Source organism: Sapajus apella, unplaced genomic scaffold, assembly GCF_009761245.1.
Source record: "Sapajus apella isolate SASKATOON/1434 unplaced genomic scaffold, GSC_monkey_1.0 scaffold40, whole genome shotgun sequence".
Taxonomy (NCBI): domain Eukaryota; kingdom Metazoa; phylum Chordata; class Mammalia; order Primates; family Cebidae; genus Sapajus; species Sapajus apella.
Window position 1 is genome coordinate 1,888,537 of NW_022436980.1, and position 18,839 is coordinate 1,907,375.

The 18,839-nt window shown below is 44.5% G+C and overlaps 1 protein-coding gene across 1 annotated transcript in view; it reads right to left on the reverse strand.

Moving 5' to 3' along the window:
• Positions 1–318: 318 nt before the first annotated feature.
• ARHGAP31 (Rho GTPase activating protein 31) overlaps positions 319–18,839 on the reverse strand; it is a 114,659-nt gene continuing 96,138 nt past the window's right edge. Inside the window, exons 9-12 of the mRNA XM_032298991.1 lie at positions 14,552–14,614; positions 11,421–11,996; positions 6,450–6,730; positions 319–5,028 (exon numbers count right to left, since the gene is read on the reverse strand). Of these exons, the coding sequence (XP_032154882.1) occupies positions 2,620–5,028; positions 6,450–6,730; positions 11,421–11,996; positions 14,552–14,614 (3,329 nt within the window). The 3' untranslated portion in view covers positions 319–2,619. The remainder of the gene's footprint in view (positions 5,029–6,449; positions 6,731–11,420; positions 11,997–14,551; positions 14,615–18,839) is intronic.

Here is an 18,839-nt window from a genome sequence, read left to right on the forward strand (position 1 = left end):
AAGGGAATTTCATCAGCGCCAGGATAGCCCAGACCACAAGAAGTTTATGAATGCCTTTGTGATGGCTGGCAGGCTGGGCACAAGTCAAAGTGGAGGTCCGCCCTTCGGCAGTGGGACACTGACTGAGAAGGCGAGTCAGCTTCTAAGGCCTTCTGGACTTGACTGACAAGGAAAGCTGACAGTAAGGACTATCTCCACAGCTGTCAGTGTGTCTCATGATGACATCCACAGAATTGTGTTCCTGAAGGTGATGCTATAAATGTCAGAGTCTAAAATATCATGCAACCACTTTATAAATCCACATAGGCACTTCAACCCTCAGAACTGAAGTCACTTGTTAATATGTAAATGGTGGCTTCTCAGTCTATCCCCAAATAAAAATATATCTTATAAATGTTACAAACATTTAAAATGATCATAAAATAGTTTACATATTTCATTATTTGGCTCAGAGTTCTGATAGTGAAGCAAAGTGCAGCTCTTTCCCTCCCTTGCATTCTAACTAGAACATGGTCCTTAGCAAAGCGTGGACACCGCAGGAGCACTGAGACCCACATCAAACCTGTCTGCCACATTTTCTGATAAGGTAGGAAGGTACATTTCAGATATCTGGAACCTGGCCTTTCTCATCTGTCACCACTATATTTCTTCACTTTGCTGGCCTAGGGGAACAATACTATATTCTAGGACTTTTCTTACAGGTTCATATCTCATTGGCTGTTGGTCCAATGTCTTACTCACCCAAGAGAAGGCCAAAACAATGATGAAAGGCATTGCTCACTCAGTGCTCTCAGAAGGCAGGACTGACTCTCGCCAAAGACTTGAAAGGTACAGAACAAGATTTCAAAACTGTTTGTAAGGCTTATCAGGGAGGGAGGAAGAGAGAGACGAATATGTATCTGTTGCAGGGCATCAGCTCCCAATTTCTCATTGGAGGAGGCAGCTTCATCTTAGCCCCCACTATGCCCAGAACCAACGTTGGTTGTGATGCCTACCCAGAGGTACTACCAGCCCTTAGAGAAATTCCTGCAACGACTGAGCTTCTGGACAGAATTCAGCCAGGCTTGAACCTGAGAAGAGATGCCCTGTGAAGTCCTTTTTTAAGGAGCACCAAAAACATGCCAGCAGGTATATTAGTTCTCCTCTCTCTTGCCAGCTGGAAAGAAAAGAACCATTGAAAGTTATAAATAATTGAAAAGAAAATCAGATTGGTTTATTGCTTCTGCTTGTATACAGAGTTGAAGAGCAAGTTTGAGTGAGTGCCTGGAGTGGGCAGTGTATGAGGGGAATTTTGGAAGGGAGAGGGGCTCCTCAAGCTTCTATTTTTTAAGAGCTGGGGTCTTGCTGTATTGCCCAAGCTGGTCTTGAACTAGGCTCAAGCAATCCACCCATCTCAGCCTCCCAAAGTGTTGGGATTACAGATGTGAGCCACTGCACCTGGCCTTAAATCTGTTCTTGAGCAGTGGAGAGAAAAGGAGAAAGGAAGCAACCCACTGGCTAAAATAAAATACATTTTTAAGAAGGGCAGCTCTCAGTGAGTGGTTGTGATGGCCACCCTACTAGGGCTCATCCCTCACCTCCTGGAGCTCCTCCCTTCATCCTCTCCTGTACTGCTGGGTCCAGCCTAGTGTGGAAGAAGAGTAAAGCTGAGCTAGAAGTATTTTCTGCTAGTGCCCCACCAATTCAAAGACATTAAATTTGGAGTGTAGTTCTGCCTTTGTGTGAGGCTTTTATCTGTGATGACATCCTGTTCTTGAACTCTGATACTGTAAAGAAAGCAGATGCCTTCACTTCACGATTGCACTCCTAAATGAAGATTTAGCGCATTTCATTACGGTAATCCTCAGCTCAGCCTCTACCCGTGTAGCTACTAGATTTAAAAATCACAGTCCAGTATAGTGGCAGTTGGAGTCCCAAATTATTAAAAGCCAGAGCCAGAACGTCTTGTTGAATTATGCCATTCTCATGGTTAGCTCTTGATTTTGATTTTCTATGCTGGTATATGGAAGTCATCTTGGACAGGTCTCCAGGGATTCCAGGGAAAGAGCATGGGTAAGAGTGGGTAAGCTCACCCACTTGGATATCTAAGTGCACGTTAGTTTGCATTTCCAGATCTGCTTCTATTTTGGATAGTACACTTTACAAAGCTTATTAGAAAACTGGTCTAAAAGAACACATGTTTTAAAGAGCATTAAAAAGCATGAAGAGGAGGCCTTCTAACCTCAATAGCAACATTTTGAGGTTTGACACAGCAAGATATTTTTCTTTCTTTCAAAGAACATTATTTCTTTCTTTCAAAGGACAGCCAGCTCTCAAGAGTAATAGATAATAGCAATAGGGGAGCAATCCAACTCACATTCAAGCTCCAAAGTTCACTGGAGGCAAGCATTTCATCCTCTTCCCCTACCTAACCTTGTCTCACTTGCTCACATAGACTTAACTAAATTTCATTTCTTGTTTTTCCTTTGACCACCCTTCTGGCAAATGGACTAATTAATAAGTGGTCAAAAGGCTGAAGAAAGAGAATAAGCCCAAGCTTGATAACCTATGGCAAGCTGGCTCTCTAGTAACTTTCAGATGAATTACAATTTTTTTCAGACACCAGCAGGTGAACTGAAATCATTCTATTTGTCTGCCACTTCTTCCATCCAGAATCACCGATCTCCGCTGGGGCTGGTAAAAACAGCTAGTTGAGGTCTCTAGTCTCTGGCCATTCTTAGGGATGGTCATTTTATTCCTAAGTGTAACCCCTTCTGGTGTGACCCATGTGTTTTCTGCCAGCTCTCCACAAAGAAGGCCAGGGGAAACTGTCTGAGTGGGACTTCTGATAGGGGACAGCAGGACTTTGGAGTCTGTCACTGTGGATGAGGGGGGCAGGTGGTCCATAACGGGGAAAGGAGGACTGAATAAGATTAGGCTCTGAGGTCTTCCTGGCCTTGACCTGTGGAAAGGCTTAGATCCCCCAGATGGTCGCTCCAGTTTTGAAGAAAGAAGGTTGTCCCCAGATGGCTCTGTCTCTGAAGTGCGCTTTCTGCATTGCACTGTTGCATCCTGCATCGAGAGCAGGTTAGGCGAGCCTGGTTCTAGAGAAAGGGTGGGTCCCTCACACAGGCAGGGTGCAGTGGCTTCCACTGGTGAGGACTTAATGGCACTGGGATCTTGCTTTGGTTTTTCTTCCTTTGGGCTTTCCAGGGAGGAGGGAGAATCAACTTTGGCAGGTTTCTGAGTGGTCCCACTGGTTGAGCTGGGTTCCTCTTGGCTCCTCTCCAGAGGTGGAGCCCCACTCTCATCTGAGCTCTGAGAGGGCAGGGGCTGTGGGATCTGGGTGTACTGAATCTTGGGTGGGATGACTGGGACCGCCCTGGCCTGGCACATTTTGACCATGAAGGAGGTTCTCACAGCTGACACACTCACAGGAGCTGAGTTACGGCGGCCTGTCAGCACATGAGCCACAATGTCCAGGTCCTGGGGGTCCTGGGAGTAAACCCTCCAGGGGTCTGCTTTACAGTAAGATGAGGTCATCCATGTGACCTTTGGGTCTCCTGGCTCAGAGGCCTGCATTCCAGGTGAACTAAATGAGGCCGCATTCTCAAACCAGAAGAGGTCAGCAATGGGAATAGCAGGGTCCAAGTTGAGGGAAGAAGGCCTGTTTTTCCCTTTTGGGGGCCCACACTCTGTGCTCTTCAGCTGTAACTTTGTGGGGTGCTCTCCAGGTGAAGGGCTGTCCTGTATGCTGGGTGAATTCTCCTTGCTGCTCTCTGGCCCAGGAACACCACCCTGCCTAATCTGTGGACTGCTGTGCCCCAGGTGTGTCCCCAGATCCTTTCCCTGTGCTAGGCTGATGGGGCTGGTTTCTGCTGGCTTGGTTTGCATACCACTTGGTCCCTTCTGGTTGGGAAGAGCCTCTGCCCCTTTGAGGCCAGAGAACTCTCTGAAGGACCTCAGGGCTTTCTCATCCCATCCAGTAATCTCTCTCCTGGGTGTCTGGGGCTGCAGAGGGTCAGAATTCCTGTCTGTTTCAAGATTAGCACAGCTGCTGGAGGAGGGAACCTCGAGAGTCCACTGGCTTTTAACCGGGGGTTTGCTATCTAGAGAATGGCTCTGACGAAGGCTGGGCCTGTGGGAAAGCCTCTTCTCCAATCGGTGACCCTGAAGGCCCTGTACCTGGGTCTCATGCACATCTTTCAGGGTGGGGGAGTGAAGGGGACTGGTCACCCACTGGGGCTCCTCCCAGGGCTCCACCATCTCCAGGCCATGCTGGGCAATGTCTGTCACAGTGTCATCTTCGTCACAGTCTGAAGGCTCCTGTACTGAATGGGCTACATCTTCCTCTCCTTGTGAGGTGATCTCAGCCTCCCTGGTTGGGCTTGGAAAACCACATCTTTTCCCCTCAGAAGCAGCATTCTTTGAATTTTGCTTGTCATTTTGTCTTGGGGTGGCCTCCTCTCCCTGACAGGGGCTAGAGATCCTAGGGCTGTTTTGGGACTCCCGCTGGTCTATGTAGGGATATGTCCCCAATTTCCTGGATGAGTCTTCTCTCTCCGGGCTGCCCTTTGAAAGCAGGACTGGAGGTGCCTCCTCCAGAGGAGTTGGAGGGGGAGCAGCAGGTGGGACTGAAGGAGACAGATTCCCTGGGCCTCCCACTTTTCCTGTTGCTTGAGGAGACGCGGTCTCAAACGCAACTATTTCCAGAGGAGCCAGGCTGGCGAGGTTTGGATGCACGCCCTGCTCAAGCTCCAGTTTCTCTCTATTGGCTACTGTGGAAGCCCCCTGTGTGCTCTGATTGGCTGGGTCCCTAGTCCACACCTCCAGAGGGGCGGAGCCTGAAGAAGACAAGGAGCTACAAGGTAAGCTCCGAGGAGGCTCTGGGGGAGCAAAGGGCCCCAGGCTCGACTCAAGAACAGGCTGAATTGGGCTGGTCTTCAGAGCAGGTGGTGGCAACGATGAGAGCTCCTCCTCAGATTCAATGATTTTCAACTCCTGTTGAATCTCGGGCCAGATCAGGGCATTGGCCAGATCATCTTCATCCTGAAAAACATCAATAAACTGATTGTCTTAGAACCAAGTACTCTGGGTGCCGACATCAGTGTTTCCAGTGAGAGGGAAGGGACTTGCAGCGCCAGCCTGAGCCAGCTCAGCAAATAAAGGATGCAGCACCATAATACCTGTGGCTGTGTGAGTGCTCACCATGCACCATCACATTCTTTAACTGTAACTTTTGTAATTTTCCCAACCACTCTAGGAGATAAACACTACTATAATTATTTCCATTTTATAGATGAGAGGTCTAGGTTCAAATAGAGTAAACAATTTACCTAAGTCATATAGCAGCACATCAGGATTGAAATCCAGTTCTGTCTACACTGGTACATAAGTACTTAATCTCTGTGCACTGTTGCTTATAAAACAAACAAAAACCCTGGTTTCATTTAAGTTCAGGTTCACTAGAAGGCTGGCATCACTACAGTGATGCCAGTGCCTGGCAAAAAGTTCAAGTTAAATACATGTTTTGAATGAATGAATGAATTGATGCCTTTACTTGTTCCCTCGAATCCACCTGGCTCTCTTTCCAGCACTAACTGACCTGCTTCTTAAAGCAATGCCATTCATTCTTACAGGGTCTTCTCCATAAGAATTCAATCAATTGCCATATGAATCTCTTCATCTTTCCCCTTCTACAAATGCAAACACATCTTATAGAGACTGAGCCATTCTGAGGATGCCATGGCATCCCACTGTGCCCTAACTCTCAGCACATGGTTCTTTTGTGCGCATCCTGAAAACCAAGACTCTGGAAGCAAGTTCAAAGGCACCCTCCTTTCTGGGACCCTCCTCTGATTACAGAGCTGCCTCCCAAATGCAGGACTCCTTTTTGGGTATCCCTGGAAAACCTCGTCACACCCTCTATGGAAGAACATCCCATAAAAACCTTCTTGGAAAATTCCACCTGTAAAAAGTGGACAAGGTTTAGTCAGTTCCAGCATTGCATTTTAACTTCTCCAGAGGCCACAGGAGGAAATATTTCTGGTTTTGGAAATAAGTATAGACAACTGCCCATCCAGGATGTTTGGAAGAAGGCTGAACTCTGTGAATGATCATGGTATTTGGGACTGGGGTATGATAAGCAGGTCTCATGCTGCTTCTGGGATTGAATGTTATTGCATTCCAAGGACATGTTACTGGCTTATGGTGACCTCAGGTCAGAAATATTTAGAGTTCAGTCTATCCTATGGAATCTGAGCAGGACGTTTCCCCATCACTGCAGGACTTCTGTAAAGTCTACTGCAAAACAAATCTCAGATCTTCATTATAAGTTTGTCTCTTAAAGTCCCTTTGGCAGAAACCGAGTTTTCAAAGAAAATTTTTTTTCAATCTACTTTAAATTGTACCAAGAGCCCTTGGGAAAAAAGAACTCCACCTGGTTAGAGCAGGCAGAGAGTGCACCTTACCATCTCATGGAGAATCACAGCTTCGGCTCTGGCCCCAGGGCTCTCCTGCAGGGTGCTGGATCCCACCTGGTCAGCCTCTTGTCCCTCTTCCACCACATTCTCCGGATTTGGCCTCTTCTCTAATTCACTTAAATGTTGAGAGCCCAAGGAGCTTTCTGGGGTTTTATTCTCCTCTAGGTGGGTGCCTAGCTCCTCGGACAGGCCTTTGCTGCATTCCACTGTCCAAGGTGCTTCAGGTACTGGCTTGGCATCTTCAAGAGCTGCCTTCTTAAGTACAGAAGCTGCAGTGAAGATAGGAGTTATCAGTTAAAGGAGACTTCACTTCAAGAGAAACTGTTCCCAACACAGTCACTGTCCTGTCTCCTGGCCCTGCTTCAGAAGGATGGAGGGAAATCCCCTAGCTCAGTGCTTCTTACATTTACTCTTTTCTCCTAGCAATGTCCTGGCCTCAGTTGCCAGAGTTACAGATTGTCAGAGAGGGAAGGGACCTCGAAGATCACCTAGTCCAGTGGTTCTCAAGCAGGGGCTATCTTGCTCCTACTTTTTTATTCTTTCAGTGGATATTTGGCAACGTCTGGAGACATTTTTTGTTTGTCACAACATCGGGGAGGGGTAAATGCAACTGGCATCTAGTGGATAGAAGCCAAGGATGTAGGGAGGAGATCCCATAAGCGCCGAGGCAGGAGCAAAAGACCTCAGCCTATTTCCATATAAATAATGAAGAAGAAAGTAACTAGAAATATAACCGTATTAGTTATTATTCACAGGTTATCCTAATTCTTTTACTAATGCCTCTCAGGTCAGAAGTGTGAACCTGGGGTGACACTGTAAATGAATGACACTAAGGCAAGATGCTTTAAGCCCTCTGTCACACCCGTATAAGGGCTGCTGGAGGGCGCCTTGGCTGTGCAGCAGCGCCAGCGCTGGGAAAGTGCCCGCTGTTTAGCCAGCTAGGGAAGGACATGTCCAAAATGACTGAGACATCTCCTTCCTGGGGAAGTCTGGAGAAAACTCCGCTTCTCCAGACTCTTGTGGTAAGGCCTGACAGCTGTCAGGGACACCCGCAGCCATCCAGGGGCATAACTGTCTCTATGTGATGCTGTGCTTCAGCGGTCACGTTCCATGTTTACTCTCATGTTCTGCTTCTCCACCTGGTTCCTTTCTTTTTTTTTTTTTTTTTTTTTGAAAAGATAATCAGTAATAGTAATATAAATCTTAATGTTTTTGTTCTTTCTTGATAAATATGGAAAAAGTGCTGATGCATTATGCTCCTTACCTTACTTCAGGTGCCAGAAACTCCTGAGGCCCTGAATGACATGTGATGTACTTGACCCTATCACTGCCACACCCTACCTACCCTGCCCCCAGATTTGCAACTTAATAAAAGTGAGAGCGTCTTGGCATTGGGGGCCACTGCTGGTCTCCGCGATTTGAGTAGCAGTGGACATCTGGGCCCAAACTCTCTTTTCTTTATCTCTGTGTCTTGTGTCTTTTATTTCTACAATTTCTCATCTCCGCACCACCTGGGATGGGCTCACAGAATCCTGTAGGGCTGGACTCTATATCTGGCACCCAATGTGGCAGTGGACCCTACACAAGGAAGCTGCTAAATATCCTCCAGTGTACGGAACCTGTCCCACAACAAAGACTTATCCAGTCTAAAATGTCAGCAGTGCTGAAATTGAGAACCCATGCTCTAGTCCAGTCTCTCACTTCTCAAATAAATAGACTCTGAGAAGTCCATTAACATCACAAAACTCTATTATTCACATCTTGCTGCAAAGATGTCTTATGATTAACAGTTTCCTGTGTAACTCTTCCAAGGTGTTATCTCCTGTCAATTTGGATCTATCCAAAGTAATTAAGCTCTGCTCTTAAATGTCTATGATATCAGGAAGAGGCAGGCAGATCTCAAGTTTGGCCTCTATTGCTTTGCATGAAGGAAGGCCCTGTTTCATTGCATAAAGCTGTTTCCACACTGTGGATTAAAGACTAAGCAAGTACCCAGGACTGTGCTCAGCACATAGCAGGCCCTCAATAAAATTACCATTTACAGTGGTATTAAGGAACCTGGGTTTGACCAGGCACGGTACCTCACGCCTGTAATCCCAGCAGTTTGGGCGGCTGAAGTGGGCAGATCACCTGAGGTCAGGAGTTTGAGATCAGCCTGACCAACATGGAGAAACCCCACCTCTATTTAAAAAAAAATACAAAATTACTGAGGCATGGTGGCACATGCCTGTAATCCCAGCTACTCAGGAGGCTGAGGCAGGAGAATCACTTGAACCTGGGAGGTGGTGGTTGCCATGAGCTGAGATCGTGCCATTGCACTCCGGCCTGGGCAACAAGAGTGAAACTCTGTCTCAAAAGAAAGAAAGAAAGAAAGAAAAAGAAAGAAAAGAAGAAAGAAAGAAAGAAAGAAAGAAAGAAGAAAGAAAAAGAAAGAAAGAAAGAAAGAAAGAAAGAAAGAAGAAAGAAAGAAAGAAAGAAAGAAAGAAAGAAAGAAGAGAGAGAGAAAGAAAGAAGAAAGAAGGAAAGAAAGAAGGAAAGAAAGGAAAGGAAAGAAGGAAAAGAAAGAAAGAAAAGAAAAGAAAGAAAGGAAAGAAAGGAAAGAAAGAAACAAACCTGGGTTCAAATGCTAATTTCTCAATGAATCTTGTAATCTTGGTACAAAGGCATCATAATACTTGCTTTTGGGCCGATGTAAGGATAAAGTAAACAATGGAGGCAAAGCATATAGCATAGTGTCTGGCATATGGAACAAGCTCAGAAAAGTTTGTTGGTTAAGATTGGTTAAGACTAAACTACTCATTGCCATTGGTTACACTGGTATCTTAACTCTGAGGTATCTCACCACAGGCCAGCCCAGCGACTCAGATCTAGTGACAGCATCCTGATGTCTGAACTAAAAATGCTTCAGAATTCACAACAGTGGATTTCCTTTTGCCCATCACTTTGTAGGCTTATTTCTTGAAATTCAATTTTATCTTTGAATATGTAAAATATTTACAGAATTCACAAGTTAAAAACGGTAGGTATCCATGGGGCAATTGGTTCCAGGACCTCCCCCCAATACAAAAATCCATGTGTGCTCAAGTCCCTGATATAAAATGGCATACGTAGTATTTAACCTATGCAAGGATAACAGACCGTCTCTTAAAGACCTACTGGGGTCCAGGGACCCACTCTTTTAGAGAGGATAACAAATCTCACAAAAGCCTTTGGAACCACTGTTTTCCTCAAAACCTTTACTTTCTCTCCTATCCCTCATCCTGCTGCACCCACACCAGCCCATGACACCATTTTCCAGACAAGGTATGACTTGATGCCCCTGAGATTTGCTCATCTGTGCACCCATCCTGCAAGGAAAAGGACTAACATTTACTCACATCTTCTGTGAGTCAGTCCATGGACAGGTATTTTATGGGCATTTTCCCATTCAGACCTCATTACAGCCTTTGGGATAGGAGCCTCCTCTGCTTTGCAGATGAGAAACAGGCTCCGAAATCTCTCACTGCCAAAATAGCAAAAAGCAGTAAAGCTAGCATCCGAATCAGCTCAGCTGGGTTCCAAAACGTGCATACATCCCACAACATGTAGCTGCCTCTAAGCCCAGAAAGCCCTTTCTCATCTTTTCTGTATGGAGACACACTACCCATTTATGAAGGCTCAGTCCAAATGTCACCTCTTCTAAATCTTCCTGGAATCCTCCTGAGAGAACTGCCTCTCCTTCATGCCCTTGCCATCTGTTATGAACACCTCTTTCATGGTGCTTTGGGTATCTAAGCCCTCCCTAATTCCAAAAATCCTGAGGAGGCTCCTATGCTGCTTCCACAGGTAGACCCTGTGCTGAACTTCAGTGCAGAATTTCAATTTCCCTTCTTAGTTTGTGAGCTCACTGTGGGGAAGGGATCATGTCTTAACAATCTTTGTAACTCCACAGCCCATAGTGAACACAGGAGGGAGTGTGGTACAGTGTAACAAGCATGGATTTTTTAAATGTCTGAATTAAAATCCTGGTTTTTCCACTTCCTTGGTATGAGTGATTGGGCAATAACCTATTCCTCTTTAAGGAAATGGGGATAATAGTGACTATTTATATCACAGGATAGAGGGGAGAAATGAGATAATATTTGCAGGACACTTAGGAGAGTGACTGACAAGCTAATGGGTGCTGAAAATGACTAGTATTAATTGAAAATAAATGTTCCTAAATCATAATAAACATTTGTTGGTTTGACTGTCAGCCATCCTTTCCTTCGGGGTTCTCAATACTTCCATTTTATGTGGCTCAGGTTTGCTTGTTGATCAAAGAACCCCTCCTCACTCCAGACACACCTAAAGATTCAAGTCTGGCCAATCTCAGAATTGGACAGGGCAACAGTGATTGGTTCAAGGCTGGGCATATGGCTCAGACAGGTCCAATCAGAATCCTTCCAGCATTTGATATAAGGAAATTGGGAGAGGGATGCTCTTTCTTGTTGCTATGTTTGCTAGCCATGTTGTTTGCAAATGTAAAGTAGAAACGAGGATGGGTGGATGGACAGAGAAGGAGACTGGAAGAATTGAATCCCCAATTCCAGCTCAGCAGCTCTGCATTCCATTTTGAGTTTTTCTCCTGCATTCTCACTCTATAAGTGAATAAAATAACAGGTAACATTTATTATATGTAAACACTGTTCTGAGAGTTTCATATGTCTTAAATAATTTAATATTTACAACAAACTTATGGAAAAGGTATTATTAACATAATTATTCCCACTTTACAGATTAAGAAACTGAGGCACAGAGTGGTTACATTAACCTGCTGAAGATCACGCAGTGAAATGGCAGAGCCTGCATTTGTACCCAGTCTGGCTCTAGAGCCCACAAACTTAACCACCTCACCATATTGCTTTGCAAACTTGAAGCAAATTTAAGTGTGGTTTTTCTCCCCTGCAATGGAAAGAGACCCTCTCTCCCCTACTTTACCTGTAGCAGTCTCAGCTCCCAGTGGCTTCTCGTCTTCTGGCCAGCCTCCGCTCTCTGACCCATGAAAAGAAAACTCCTCTAGGCTGGAAAGAGACTGCAGCTCCTTCGGGGGTGTTCTGCACGGCGTGCTGTTGGTGCTGATGACGGCGGACACGCGGAGCGGCACGGACACCGCAAAGGGCTCGGAGATGTTCAGCGCCTTGCGCTGGTGACGCGGCGAGGGCTCCATCTGGAAGAGGCTGCTGGTAAAGACGGATTTGCTGGGGCTGTCGTTCGAAGTGTAGAACATACCCAGCATCTTTGGGGCTGTTTGCTCGCCCTCGGGATCCTCAACAGGCCGGAAAACCTTCAGCTGTTCTGGTGGGGGCCGGGTCTGAGCGCCCTGAAGATGGCCGCGATCGGTGCTCACATCGAAGCCACCCTCAGCCCCCGGAGGCATCCCCTCCTGGCCCCATTCGCCCTCCTGATTGCTGAGGTCACATGAGCTGCCGGTGCCAGTGGAGTGCATTTTTGTTGCTGGTATGAAAAATCCACCGGTGGTAACTGTTCGATTGAAATTTCCCTTGGCTTCTTTTCCTAGTAAAAAAGAACAAGTGCATGGTCAGCAGCCTGGGCACATATGCAATGGCAGGCCTTCCAGTTAGGGCAGGCACATCACATTTGAATACTAGAGAGGCACAGCATTCTAACAGGGGCATAACCGCCCAGAAAAAGGTAACATCTGGATGACAAAAGAGAAAGCACTTCCTCATATGCACAGAATTTTAGCATGATGCTCTTGTAGGACCATTTGCTGTCATACCATACAGATCACTTTTAAAATTTGCAGGTAGAGCAGTTTTCAAAGAAAGATTGCTGCTAAAGTTGCTCAACAGAGCCATCATCTACCAGGCACTCAATGTAGATCATGAAAAAAAAAAAAAAAGGGACAGATGCGAGGCAGTAAGATGATGTTTGCTCAAAATGAAGACGACAAAAAGGAGTAATAAACAGAATCTTGTCTTATTTTAGAACCTTAAAAACTTATTGTTTTAAGTTTTCTCTGGCAGATGGACCCAGACAGGGGGTTTTGATTTCCCAGCAAGGACACAAATGCTGTTATCAACTAGACCTTTCCCACCTTTTATCAGGCTTCTTCCTGTTGATTCAGAGGATGAGAAACTAGAAATGTAAATTAACTAAACATTAGAAGGCACAATTGTGAGGAGTGAGTTTTTTTTTTTCCCTGAAATGAATTCTGGCTCTGTTGCCCAGGCTGGAGTGCAGTGGCATGATCTCCACTCAATGCAACCCCCACCTCCCAGGTTCAAGTGATTCTCTTGCCTCAGCCTCCCAAGCAGCTGGGAATTCAGGCACCTGCCACCACGCCTGGCTAATTTTTGTATGTTTGGTAGACAGGGGTTTCACCATGTTGGCCAGGCTGGTCTCAAACTCCTGACCTCAGGTGATCCATCCACCTTGGCCTCCCAAAGTGCTGGGATTACAGGCGTGTGCTACTGCGCCCAGCCCAAGTTCTTGACTGACTTAGAAATGAAAGCAAAGAAGAGAAAGTCTATGTGGGAAGTAAATAAGCTTGGAGATGATATGTGAGTTGCCAGGGATTTAGAAAATAATTTCTAACTTGGTACTAAGCCCTATACTGGGCACCTTACATAACTCTATGCTTAAAATTCTTATGACCACTCTGTAAGGAAGTGTAATGATCTCCTTTAATACACAAGAACACAAGAGACTCAGCAGTCAGATGATCTGTCCAATACTCATATGTCACGTATATAATGACCTATATTTTGAAATATTAACTCCTGCAAAACTGGGTAAGAACTGCCCAAGAAGTTTCCAAACCAAATCAAATGAATGAATATAAAAGTAAGAAAATGCTGAAAGCATCAAATTAACTTAAGAAGATCTCACTGAGTATTATACAGGTTTAGAATTATTGTTATTATTAATTGTTATTTTTTGAGACAGGCTGAAGAGCAGTGGTGCAATCTGGGCTCACTGTACCCTCTGCCTCCTGGTTCAAGCAATTCTTGTGCCTCAGCCTCTGCCTTCAGAGTTCAAGCCATTTTTGTGCCTCGGCCTCCTGAGTAGCTAGGATTATAGGCATGTATCACCACGCCTGGCTAATTTCTTGTATTTTTTTTGTAGAGACAGGGTTTACCCATGTTGGCCAGGCTGGTCCCAAACTTCTGGCCTCAAGTGATCCACCTGCCTCACCCTCCCAAAGGGCTGGGATTATAGGTGTGAGCCACCACACCTGGCCAAGGTTTAGAATTATTTTTAAAATGTTGTTCTAAAGATTTCCTGTATTGTTTTGGTTTGACCCATTTTTGAAAGAGAAAATTATCTTGTATTATAGGGACTGGGGTCATGGGATAAGTATAGAGGAGTTTTAACAGTCTGTTGCCAGACAAGTCCTTTGCCTGGTAACTTGTAATGGTGCTCGTTGGTTACTTAACAGAAAAAAAAGGAAGAGATACAGGCAAGTCAGTCCTGAAGGATAGATCTATGAGAACAAATGTTATGTGTTATTTTGGTGATGAGTATTACGTCATGTGCAACTGCACACACATCTGTTCCAACAAAGGATACTGTGGTTTGCACAGGGCTGATACATAGCTGGTGCCTAATTAATGTTTAGTGATATAGAATGAATGAATGAATGAATACATAATAAACCTACCAATTCAAAATCATGACTTGACACAAAAACTAGGAGGCGAATGCATATGGAAACAGCCAAATTCAAGACACATGGGCCTCTAGGGATAAAACCATAGGGCATAAATCAATGCTTGGCTCTTTTCTTCTGCACAAAGGGGAAGCCTCTTCTGTCTTGACCTTTTACCTGGTTCAGGTTTGAATGAAAAGTAGCCAGGGACTCCAGTTGTGTCTAGAGGAAGGCTAGGCAGAAGATGGCTGTTTAGGCCTAACCATGGAGTAAGGTAGGGGAGGTTATGGGGCTATGTGAACCCCTTGAGTTTGGGAAGGTCAGGGAGGGATTTAGAACTAGATAATTGTGTGTAATCATGACTACAGAGAAGTAGGCATGGCAGTTTGTAAAGGCAAGTGAGCTCCAGCCTCCTAATTGTAATCTCCAACTCAGAAACTACTTGTAAAAATCTTACCTTCCACAGGCACTGAACACAGTGAGTCCATGCTTTTAGCTGGTCGGATAGTAGCCTTTTCCACTAAAGACAAAAGAAAAAATATCCTTGATGAACGCGTATTGAGAGAGAGCATTTGGAAAAATAGGACAGTCTGTAAGTACACAAGACAAAATTCTTTAGGAAAGTTTTTCAAGTATAATTGATCTCCTTTGAAACATTCCTCTTCCCCACCCTAGATGCTCCTACTTTCTTAATGGGATAGATCTAATAAAATCAGGGCATTTATAAAGTTTTATTATTATGTAATAATAAAGGTAAATTGAAATTTTGTGAAAAAGCTTATAGCAAATGAGTCTTGAACCCAATTTTATTGTACAAAAAGTATTCAAAGATGAATCCAGGGGTAGAATGCATGGGGCTCCAGGCAACTCTTTGTATTCAGCAGGCCAGAGAGCAGAGAGCTGAGACTATATCTTGGTTCCTGCAAATTTGGTACAGCCGGTGAGAGGGCCCAAGGGAACTGGAGTTAGGTTTCTGCCAGGTGCAGCTCTGTTCCTTGAGGCCTGCAGCCTGGGTGCTACCCAGTGATCTCACCCACTAGCCTCAACCTGGAACAGATCCCAACAAAACCTTTTTTGCACACCTACTCTGTGACTGGGTGTGCGCCATGTATCTTTGTAAGCCACCTTAGCACATTTTTGGAAGAGTGTGGTTTAAATGACTAAAAACTTATTCGAGGCATAGCATTAAATAGATGCATTCACAAATGCCGTCTCTTTTCAGGGAACACAACTGGCTGAAGGGTAGTTCCTTCTAGGTCGAGCTTGCCAGGAGGGGAAGCAGGAGGCCCAGGACTAGTGGCCCCTAAGGTAACTCTGAATTCAGAAACATCTGGGTTTGAATTTCAGCTCTGCCACTTTTGGGCTGTGTGACCCCAGACAAGCAGCTACACTGTTTTTTTTTTTTTTAGACAGGGTCTCATTCTGTTGCCCGGGCTGCAGTGTGGTAGAGTGATCATAAGCTCACTGCAGCCTCAACCTCCTGTGCTCCAGCAATCTTCCTGCCCTGGCCTCTGGAGTAGCTAGGACTACAGGAACTCACCAACAAATCCAGCTAATTAAAAAAAAAATTTTTTTAGAAACAGGGTCTCACTATATTGCCCAGACTGGTCTCAAACTCCTAGACTCAAGCAGTCCTCCTGCCTTGGCCTCCCAAAGTGACAGCTAAACTTTTCTAAACTCTAGTTTTGTCATGTATAAAATGAGAAAAAATAAGAGCTGTTGTGAGGATTAAATGGGTAATGACTATAAAGTAATTAGACTGTACTAATCTGCAATAGAGTAAGTACTCATTAAAAAGTAACAATTGTTTATTGTTGTTGCTGCTGCTCTTCAGGATGGATCAGGGCTCAGCAACAAAGGGGAAGACAGGAGAAGGTTCTAGGAGAAACAGTTAGAGTTGGCCTTAACCAAAACTGAGCCGTAACTCAAGCCTGCTTTTGTCTTTCATTTAAAGATCGCCTGTTCTTCCTCCTTGATCCAAACCCGCTCCTGCAGGGAGGTTCTGAACTAGTCCCTTTTGGTCTCCCATCTTGGGGCTTCTCTCTTTCTGGGGCCCGCTGTGGGATGCCCAGCCATCGCCACACAAATCCTTGGCACAGGCAGAGAACACCTTTTACCCCCTCACTTCCAATGTGCCCCAGAGTTCTTATCCTTTGAAGATCTGCTCTTTCCACAAACCTATAAATTGTTTTACTGTCCTAAAACTACCTGGTCAGCATCACTTTGTATATTCTAGGACATGCATTGCGTTTATTTTCCAGGAGCTGTATTTCTAGTATTTCTCTGGTTTCCACGTGTCGACCTTGACGGGCAGTGACCAGGTGCCCCGACTGTCTCACATAGGCCAGGCAGCAGCTCTGTCTGTAGGTCCATCAGTGTCCACCTTTGGTGTTGAAGCCTCTTTCTCATGATGTACTTCCTTGTGGCCTTGCTGAGCACAGCAGCACATCAGAGCTGTGGCTTGGGGGACAGTCCCCAAGCATTCCCTGGCCCCCTTTCTGGATAGTAACTAAGAGCTCAGGCCCCTGTGGCTTATGACTATATTTAGATTACATTTTTCTGTCTGGGACTTTGGCCTGGCCTTACAGAGGCACAGCCCCAGTTTTCTGGCAGCCTTTGTGTTCCCAAGTCCCCTTTCTTAGCTGCATTACTCAAAGGTGAGCTGCTATAGCCATATGGCTTTGAGATTTCTCTGCTCATAGTTCATTTTGGAGGATGCCCTGAACTCTTCTTTCTCTTTAATAATGTACAAAAAGCTTAAATTGAATCAATTAAAATATCCATATCTGGGAGGCTCTAATTATTTATGCATCTTAGTCAATAGTTCATTTTTTCTATATTTTATTTCTTATCTCTGTTTCATATTCTAGATATGGTTAAACTCCCCTTCACCTGCTCCTCCCTACCCCCAAAAATCCCAATACTATTCATGGTGAATTAATTTTTTATTTATTTTATTTTTAAATTTTTAAAATTGTACTTTAGGTTCTGGGGTACATGTGCAGATCATGCAGGATTATTGCATAGGCACGCACATGGCAATGTGGTTTGTTGCCTCCATCCCCCCGTCACCTACATCTGGCATTTCTCCCCATGTTATCCCTCCCAACCTCACCACCCCCCCCACTGTCCCTCCCTTGCCCCCCCCAACAGTGTGTGATGCTCCCCTCTCTGTGTCCATGTGTTCTCATTGTTCAATACCTGCCTATGAGTGAGAATATGCGATATTTGATTTTCTGTTCTTGTGTCAATTTGCTGAGAATGATGGTTTCCAGATTAATCCATGTCCCTACAAAGGACACAAACTCATCATTTTTTATGGCTGCATAGTATTCCATATGGGCCACATTTTCCTTGTCCAGTCTATCGTCAATGGGCATTTGGGTTGGTTCCAGGTCTTTGCTATTGTAAATAGTGCTGCTATGAACATACGTGTGAATGTGTCTTTATAATAGAATGATTTAAAATCCTTTGGGTATACACCCAATAATGGGATTGCTGGGTCAAATGAAATTTCTATTTCTAGGTCCTTGAGGAAGAGCCACACTGTCTTCCACAATGGTTGAACTAGTTTACACTCCTACCAACAGTGTAAAAGTGTTCCTACTTCTCCACATCCTCTCCAGCGTCTACTTTCTCCAGATTTTTTAATGATTGCTATTGTAACTGGTGTGGTATCTCAATGTGGTTTTGATTTGCATTTCTCTAATAATGCATTTCTCTAATAATCAGTGATGATGAGCATTTTTTCATGTTCGTTGGCCTCATATATGTCTTCTTTTGAAAAATGTCCATATCCTTTGCCCGCTTTTGGATGGGTTTGTTGTTTTTTTCTTATAAATCTGTTTTAGTTCTTTGTAGATTCTGGATATTAGCCCTTTGTCAGATGGGTGGATTGCAAAAAGTTTTTCCCATTCTGTTGGTTGCCAGTTCACTCTAATGATTGTTTCTTTTGCTGTACAGAAGCTCTGGAGTTTAATTAGGTCCAATTTGTCTACTTTGGCTTTTGTTGCCAATGCTTTTGGTGTTTTGGTCACGAAGTCCTAAGTATCTTTAGTTATGAGATTTTAAAGCATATTATTTACGTATGATAATTTACTGGCTCCCCTTTTCACATGCATATTTCAACAGCAAGCTCATGTGCCACTTACAGAGGCCACACTGGTGGATTACATTTGTTACAGGCTTCAGTGGCCTAAATTTAATCACAGATTCCACTAAAGTTATGACCATAAAGCCTATTTATCTTTATTTTCTAGAGTTGCCAGCAATATTCTTCTAGTAAAAAGAAACCACTTCAGACAATAGTTAAAGCCACAGGGAACCACTTATATTGACACTGACAGTTCTTGAATTTCACTCTCACATCAGTTAGTGAAGATCTGATTAGTTTGTTCATAAGATCATAAGCCAGTGACTTTCAACCCTTGCTGCATATCAGAATCACCTGGGGAGCTTTCAGAAAATTACCAATACTCAGACTTCACCACAGACCTCCTGAGGAAAAATTGCTGTGGTGTGATCACCCTGTGGGCGATTCTGAGGTCCAGCTGTGTGAGAAACCCTGGCCAGGGACACCTTGCATGTTCTGTGAGTTTACCACCATTTGATCCAGTGTTTGGGACTTGTTCTTTCTGAAAACCTCACAGGAGTAGAAATCTTCTTAAATCAAGATCAAAGGAAACCACTTATTTCCTTTTTGTTCTTTTGTTTTGTTTTATTGTTTTTTGACTTTTCGTTATTGG